This window comes from Athene cunicularia (genome assembly GCF_003259725.1).
Source record: "Athene cunicularia isolate RWA chromosome 19 unlocalized genomic scaffold, athCun1 chr19_part1, whole genome shotgun sequence".
Taxonomy (NCBI): domain Eukaryota; kingdom Metazoa; phylum Chordata; class Aves; order Strigiformes; family Strigidae; genus Athene; species Athene cunicularia.
In genome coordinates, this window is record NW_020799124.1 from 1,542,469 (window position 1) to 1,551,112 (window position 8,644).

General features: G+C 54.0%; 1 protein-coding gene across 1 annotated transcript in view; it reads left to right on the forward strand.

The window, feature by feature from the left end:
• The window catches only part of MSI2 (musashi RNA binding protein 2), a 225,818-nt gene that overhangs the window by 190,497 nt on the left and 26,677 nt on the right, over nt 1–8,644 (forward strand). The window contains exon 5 of the mRNA XM_026861392.1: nt 495–577. Within this exon, the coding sequence (XP_026717193.1) occupies nt 495–577 (83 nt within the window). The remainder of the gene's footprint in view (nt 1–494; nt 578–8,644) is intronic.

Below are 8,644 nucleotides of genomic sequence, written 5' to 3' on the forward strand. Positions count from 1 at the left end.
CGGTGGGGGTCATGTAATGAGTCAGCTGTAATGGAGAAGTCCCGTGGAATTAAGCAAGAGATAAAATCAATATGGTTCCATAGAAATATAATTGGGTTTTGTAGAGATTGCTCTTAAAAAACCTATAAGGTGTAAAAGAAAATATGGCCTTATTGTGGTTTCTGAGCCATCATGTAACTGGGGTGTAACTATCCATTAAATTCTGCAGGATGGATCAAAAAAATCCATAAGGAGGTTTTAATTCTCCATTAAATCCTATGGAAGAGCTGGAACAGAACCATATTAATTTTCCCTGAGACAATCATTCTTCCCTCCATTAGTCTGTAATAGGTTCAGCAACAGCTCCATGGACAGCAGGTGTATTTACACGTGCATGTTTTCATGAAACTTTTTCCAAAGTCCCAACAGCTAAGTAATGCTTTATTAAAGTGAAACTGTCCAACTTAACTAATATTTTCCTTTCCCCCTCCCCTTTTTGTTTCTTTATTAAATAGGATTTGGCTTCGTAACTTTTGAAAATGAAGACGTGGTGGAAAAAGTCTGTGAAATTCATTTCCACGAAATCAATAATAAAATGGTAAGTTGTTTTTGCTCCGCAGCACGTGTCGGTGGCAGCGAGCTCTTGCCCCTTGTCACAGATGTCTTCCAGGCCTGTGGTGGCCCTTTGGGCCACCCTTCTCCGAGAGGTTAATAGGGTGCTGGGCGGGGGTGTCAGGGTCACGGGATGCTGAGGAGAAGCCCTTCTTCTCCACCACTGCTCTTGGGAAGAGACGAACGCCTGCTTTGGGGGTTTTCAGGAGGGACGTGGACTGGAACAGCCGTTCCAGACCGTAGGCTCCCAAAATAGCTGTTCTGGTCAAGCTCCTGGCTCCTGATGCTGCTCGGAGGTTGGTGCTGGACCGTGGCCCCCGGGCAGTCGGGGCTCTCTGCCGTCGAGCCGCAATCGCTTCCCACCCAGGCCCAACCCAGGAGCCAGACCAGGGTGAAGTTTCTCCGAAATGACAGTCAGGTCTCAGGTTGCAGGTTGCCCTGTCAGTAAAGCCACTGAGCCAGGCGAAAAAGGGCATTTGTATTTCAATTGATGCAGTAACTTTGATATTTTCAGCTAAAATATTCTTTTTCCCTTTGTCAAAACATCCTTTGCTTCTCAAATGTGTATTCAGATATGCATTGTATATTGGTCTGATATGTGTTCACAGACTTTAAATTCAATAATAGAGCTTTTAGTGTGGATAAGATCAAAGCAATCTCCTTGGCATATGCTGGAGGCCTGATTCAATATTTGACTTGCTAATTTTTTTCCCAGGGCACTGAAATAATATTCCTCATATTGTTCCTCACTGCAATATGCATCTGAAATAAAAGTAAGGGTCCCCTTGGCAAAGTGAGTGGTGGGCTGGCCGGGCAGGGCCGGGGCAGTTCCCCTCGCCCTCGGGAAGCCTCTCGCTCCCTCTCGGATGCGTTGCTGGGCTTTCCCTCTGCCCTCTCCACGCAGGTCACTGCCTCCCCAGCTGCCTCCTGCTCCCGGGAGCTGCTTGCCACCGGCCACCTCACCTGAGATACGTGTAGCCTGGGGGGGAGGCTCATTCCCCTGGACATAACGTACTAAATGCTGATTAATCTGCCTTAAAACCAAACAAAAAGGACTAACCCCAACTGCCCCCAGCTCAGCATCCAGATGACAGACCCAACAACAAATTAGAAAGGCTTGGAGTCTGAACCTAGGTGAAGTTGTCAGTTGGGAGGGAGGAGCTGCAGGGCCACACTCAGGGTTTTCCTACCGCGGGTGGGTGCGTGCTGTGTCGTCGTTATTTCACACAACAGGTTTTTCTCCGGAGCGAGGCTCAGCCTTCGCCCGGCACAGCCCGGTGTCACGCTGGCGCGGTGCTGGGGGTAGGCTGGAAGGAGCAGCAGGGTGCTGGTGCATCCCGGCAAAACCGGGGCCGTGCAGATCTGACCCGGCTGTCGGCAGCCCCCTGCGAGGGGAGGAGCCGTGGGAGAGCTGTTGGGAGGATTTCTTCCCAGATGAAAGGCTGCACGGGAAGGTAACAGCAGTGCGGGGGACGTGGAGGATGGGACAGGGTGAAAACACTCAAGGAACATCACAAAGAGCAGAAGAAACAGTGTAGGCTGTTGGTGTTTGGTTGTCGCGGATAATTAAAGGATATTCTTCCCGGCTCTCTGTGCCGGCTGGGTGCACGATCCAGGTGCCACGATGCCTCGAGCGATTTCTTCTTGTCACTTCTTCTACAGCGCTAATTTTAAAAGCAGCCCACGAGGGAGGAGATGAGGCATGATCCTGTCTTGGGACTGACTCATCTTATCGCTGATGTGTCTGCAGATTAATTACCAAACCCGCGCAAGGCCCCGAGAGCTTGCGCAGGCATGTGCGACCGGGAGCTGCCGCAGCTGGCGGGAGGTGACACGCCGCTGGCGGGGGTCGGAGGGACCTGCGGACAGACTTTCCGCAGCCCCTCGGAGACTGACCGCTCTTGCTTCCTTTTTAACATGCCCCCCTCTAGCGTTGAGCTGCGAAGGAGACGGGTTCTCGCAGCCCCAGCTCCAGGCGATGGGTTTGCAGCCGCTGGGTGAGCTGGGGCAGGGACCCCATCCCCGTCCCCAGCTGCGGGCACCCGCTCGCCCTGAGCTCACTCTTCCTCATCTCCTGGGTGCTTTCATTTCCCAAAACGCAGGGGCAAGCACAGGGTAGCGGGGCTGCTGTTGTTCACGAGCCTATTTCTAGCCTCCCGTCTCCCTGGCAGGCTATTTTTAGCCCGCCCATTCTGCTTCTGTTGCCATCCGTAAAGCTTAGAATGTCAAATGTAATATTAAACGAGCAGTGTGAAAGTGAAAAGAAAATGCCAGTGAGGTATTTCATAAATGAAACTTGGAATTTACGTGGGAGGCCAGAGACACTCTCAACGTTGCAGGGGGGAGGAGGAACAAATAAAACCCAAACAAGCGATCCCCAGAATATTGTTCCTTCGACACGAGCAGGCTGATTTGCAAAGAAGAACCTGGTTTTCTAAGAGGGCGCAAAAGTAGCTGAAAAAAGAAACTTGATGGAGTAATTTGTGTTCCTGTAGATCCCCCTGTGATAGCGTCGTTCACATCACAGGCTGCGGTGGGGCAGGCGCCGGCGAGGGGTGCGAGGAGCTGAGCCTGGCCCAGGCGCTTTGCACTGAAGTCAGGATCTCAAGTCAGGCCCTGGAGCAGCTGACAGAAACGTTAGGCTGTTTTGAAACCAGCTTTGGCGCTGCGTAGCACCTGTGGCTGTTTCTCATGGTGGGATTTTGTGGGTTTTGTGGGGGTTTTTTGATGTATCAGCACTCTGCAAGCTTCTCCCCGGACTGGCAGCCTTTGCCGTGCGGGCGACGTTTTAGACGTGTATCACACACAGCACGTGCCTTCGGGTTTTCATTCAAATACTTTGTAGTCTAAGACACTTCCATCTAAAGACTAAAGGAAAGACTAAACTGGGCACCACCTGCAGAAGGCAGGAGGGAGCACGCGGCCGCTGGGGTCCAAGGTCCCTGCAGTAACCGGGAGTGGAGGAAACACAACGTGCAGTGAAGAAGCCACCTCCGGCCTTGCGCAGACATTTTGAGAAGCCGCTGGGTCCTTTGATAGCTGGATGCAGAGAACAGCCTCCAGAGGTGCTGCTGGCCCTCGTGTGTGATCCTGCTGCCTCTCCAGTTGGCGTCTTACTGGTGGTGGCAACGGGTTTGCTGGCTGCGCTGGGGGACGGTGGAGCCTAGCGCAGGGGAGGCGCACGTCGTGCTGCTCGCCTGCCTGCAGGCACCACCCTGGGCTGCGGGCGGTGGAGGTGGTGGAGGTGGATGGTTCTGGAGCATTTGGGGAGACTTGGTTCTGGAGCAGATGTCTTCGGGGAGGCTTGGCCAACTGACCCTGCCACCTCTGCGTACAAAGCATCTGTGTCAGGGAGCGGCTGCGGGGCTGAGAATGAGACGTGGCATTGGCTTGCCCAGAGGGCCTGTCAGGGAGCAAAGAGGAAAGTTAAAGGAGGTGAAAGAAGCACCTTGGCACTCCCTCACCCCTCCCAGCCCTCCGTGGGGGCATTAAGCCTTATTTCAGACTCAAAGCAAATAACCGGAGAGTTAAGAAACAATCTCCAGTGGCCAGAAATGAAATGTGGCAGCTCCAGTTCAAGGACCCTCCTGCGATCCCTGGGAAACTCTTTTGGAGTTGGGGTTGTCCCTTCATTCGACACAACTGTAGGACCTACCGAAAGCCAACGGGGGCTGTCTGGGGGGTGTCTGGTTGGCAACAGGGCACAGGAAGGTGTTGCTGCTCGTTGTTTACTGTTGGATCACTCCCAGCCCATAGGTTGTTGTGGGAGAGCGTTTTCGGGCACCGCTGTGAACTGTCGTGCCCAGAGGCCGACGGCCGCGGTGACGGGTTCTCTGCAGGGGTCTCACGGCCGTGGTGGTGCGCGGGAGAGACTGAAGCTTTGGAAGCCCCATCAGTCAGCCGAAGGGCGCTGCAGGGCGCGGGCGGGTTGGGCACATTCCCACCGCGGTGCCTTCGGCGTGCTGCAACGGCCGGCGCTGTGAGCTGTCCGGTGACGCCGCGTTGCCAGGTTCTCCAAGCGTGGCTGGGCCCTCCCACCCACACCGGGCAAGAAGGAGCTGCCCAACGCTGGGTGTGATCGGGTGTTTGGGGACAAACTGAATCGATAAATCTTGAGAAACTCTGGCAGACTCTTCTGCTCACCCATGGCTGCCGACTTCTCTTACAGTCTGAGGACACGACATCCCATTGTCCCCACCCCACCTTCGGCAGTGATCGAACATTTTTAAATACGTTTCTAACCTTTCTCCTGTTGCCTGGTGCAGCCCTGCCTCTGCGGCAGGACTGGGGGAATACAGATTTCTCTGTTAGAGGAGCGATAGTTTTGGCTTGCCAAGGCCTGGACAGCATGGCGTCCCCAAGGCAATCGAATCGCAACTAACTGTGAATCACACATTGCTGGCAAGACAAAGTTGCCTTGTCTTTGGGTGGTAAAATGGTTTTTTGTGCATTGTGAATATGTGCGCATTCTGCTTTCCTCAAAATAGCCCTGGTTTCCCTGGAAAGCTCTCAGCCAGGGGTTTTTTGAGACATCCTGGTGCTGAGAGCTGACAGCCTGTTTTGTTGCTCTGGGTATAAGAGGCTTTTCACTCCCCATCTCAGCCGTCCTGGGTTCTAGTGGCTTTGACTGCTCGGCTTGACCCAAGAGTACCCCAGTGTAACGTTAATTCTTCAAACTAGACTAAACAAAAATAGTGAAATTTAGTTTCCCTGCCTTTTTTTTTTTTTTTTTTTTTTTCAGCCTTAGAGTTAAAACTTTCTTTGTTAGGCTGCTGAAAGTGAAGTACATCCCTCGTACGGGGGAGGTGGAAAAAAATCTGGAAATTATTAAGATGTACAGAAACGCTGAACTGAAAGTTTGTGCGAGATCCAAATTTATGTACAAAGTACCCGCATCGGGCGGGCTCTTGGGGGTGATTCGGTACGGAGCTGAGCACCGTAAATCCAGACACGTTCCCTCTCGGAGAAGCCCCCCTGCCCATCCCGCTTTGCCGGCACGTGTGTGACGTCTCTGCTGCCTCCAGGGCTTGACCCTCGCAGTAACCGTGGCTGCAGGATGGTTACGGCCATCTCCATCCCATTCCCTGTGAAGGACAGGGCTGGCTTCTTGCAGAAAAGCAGCCCGGCCCCTTTTTTTTCTGCTTTTGCTGTCTGTGTTGGCGAAGAGGCACCATCCAAGCCCATCGCCTGTCTGCTAACGTGGTGCTTCACCTCCTGTTGCTGCATTTTCCCCTTTTGCCAACGGGATGGTGCGTGGCAGCTTCTGCAGAGCACCTCGAGGCCTGATGTGGCTGAACGGGGAGTGTCAAAATCCGCCCGAGGCCGGGGGTCACGCAGCCCCTTCCCAAGGGATGGCAGAGCGGGGCCAGGGCTCCTGGTCTGGTGTCATCCCTCCCAGGGGGAAGAGTCTCTGCTGGATAAAGGAGGATAGTTTTGTCCTCCGTATGGGGTATATTTGTTTACAAAGGCTTAGGAATTATTTTTCTTTCCTACTGGTGACTTTTTCTTCCCCTTTAAATCCCAGTTAAAACTTCTTCGCAGCTCGCTGCCATTCCCTTTATATCCTCGTGTGCTGTGAAAATCATAAATTACGCTAGTCTTTCAGAGAGCAGCAGTAGGCTGTTTTGTGGTTGCAAAAGCTAATTACTGGGTTATTGTTTCTAACGGTGCTAATCCAAACTTCATTTTCCTGTTAATTGTCCGTCGAGCCAGGCTAGATTGTTTTTATCATCCTGACTGTTCGCAGCGCAAGCGGCCGCGAGGTGTAACCAATGCCGCCGTGACATTTGGAGCGGAGGCGAACCCGAAAAATGTGGTGGCGAAATGAAATGACACACTTCTGGTGCTCACCCCCCGTCACTGGGCTGGAGAAATTAGATTGGCAGACTCCCGTTCGATGCCCCTCTGATTAAAAACAAGCAAAGGACAGTGGGAGAGGGTATTGCGGAGCTCTTGTGCTGGCGGGCGGGGAGGGAGGCTGGTGCTGGTGCTCGGCGTTGTGAGCTCGCCGTGTCCCCGGGCTCTCGGGGGGGTTGGTGGAGATGGGGGGGTCACAGCAGGCTGATGGCTTTGGGCTGTGGGGCTTCCTAGGGACACCCGGGTTTTGGGGGAGCACACAGCCCGGTTAGGCTGAACTCCCCCCCTCCCATCGAGGCTCATCAAAGATTCATGGATGGGAAGTTTTCTGCTTCCTTTTCTCTCTCTTTTTGTCTTAATATCAGGGCCCGGGAACCCCGTGGGGCACCGTGGGGCTCTCCATCGCCCGCTCAGGAGTGTGTCTGCACCATCCCACACCTGCGCGTGTGCACGGGAGGGTGTTTGTGGGTGTGCGGGGGACAGGGGGGCAGAGGGGGGTGGCCCTGGCTGGAGGACGCCCGCAGCTCTGTGGGATGTGTCTCTCCTGGAGGTCCTGCCGCCCCGACAGCGCTGAAGAGGAGACGGAGGGAACCGCCGGCCCCGCTGGGGCTGTGCCCGAGTTTCGGGGTGTCTGAGAGGGGGTCTCTGCAACACCGTGTCCGGGCTGTGCACACACACATCCCCACTCCAACCATCCCTGGGCTCTCTCTGCCCTTCTCCCGCTGCCTCCTGCGCGGACCCAAACGCTTCTTGGCAGAAAAGTAGCAGAAGTTGAACTGCAGAAGAATTTCGCTCCAAATTTCGCTGGGTTGGGGCAGCTGATTTGCAAGAAGGGTGTGTTTTGACAGCGTTGGCAGCGTCTGAGCATTGTAGCTTTGGGAAGTGTTGCAAGCAAGCGAAGTAAATACGGTCTGTGGAGGTTTGCAGCCGAAAGGGGAGGAGTAGGTGGTTTTGTTTAAAATACTCCCATTACAGTCAGTTAACCTTTGTGTTACCTAAATGAAAATTGTATAAACCTGAAATTTGCGCTGATCGGGTTGCTTAGGAACAGGCGGTTGGTTTTCATAAGACAATGAACACGCAGTCACTGATCGGGCTATTAGGCACCGAGGTGTTTAGCCACAGTATCCTGCTTTGCCGGGGGTAGTCGCGTGCGGGGCGCTCGCCCTCCTTCCCCTGCTGGTGCGAGGGGTGGGGGCGATGCTGGAGACGCGACCCTGCTCGGAGCCGACCCTCCTGGTTGCCCACCACCAGTAGCCCCGTTGCCCAGGTGTGCAAAGAGGATGAGGAGCTGGTTGAGGAACAAAGTTAGAGGCGTAAAGCTCAAGCCTCTAGATTCAGCCTGAGACCTTTACTCTGAGACCAGCGATCCGCATCGTGCAAACGGTAGAGGTGGAGCAGAGGGCGGCTCAGCTCGGGGCTCCCCCACACCCCGCGCGGAGCTGCGCTGCGTCTCTGCACGTTGTCCTTCTGCTCAGCGCACGGACTAAGGTGCAGAGTCATAGAAAGGGGTTGGGACAGCTCTGGTGAGCTCCAAACCGGCTTGGAGGGCCGAGGGGAGCGCAGGGGCAGTCAAGTCAGCCGTGCCAGAAAACGTGGGAAAGTGCTTCATTTCTCCCTTTTCCTACCCAAAAAGAGGCTGGGGCCCAGCACCCGGCGGTGGGGCCGGGGGTCCTGCGCGCCCTGCTGCTGGCCGGGCTGGGTCACCACCTCTCACGGGGTGTTGGCGGAGACGCACGGTGGGGTTCAAGCGGCATGAAGCAACTTCAAAAGGCAGCGGGAGTAACTGGAAGTGAAAGAATGCAGATCGTTTATTAATAGGGTTTACAGAAATTTTCTGCTGGGTAGAAATATTGATTCCTTATTCCTATTTTAAAAGGAGCTTTTTGTAATGATCACCAAGAGTCATTTTCTGTTATCGATTGCAATGGAGCTGTGCTGGAGACCTCCCTCCATTCATTCCACGCCCGCGAGTACCATTGCGAGGGAACGCAGCACAGGTTTTCCTTGCAGGAACAGGGCAACTTCTTAAATCAGCATTTCTGTCACCTTTCCAGCGGGGTTTTGCTGTGTGTGTTTAAAGAGACATACATGTTTGCTCTTTTAAATCCGTTCACGCTATTCTTAAAGTTCACCTTTGAGGGGGAGGCGGTGGTGGGGAGGCAAATGCTAAAAATAAAACTCCCCCCCCCCCCCC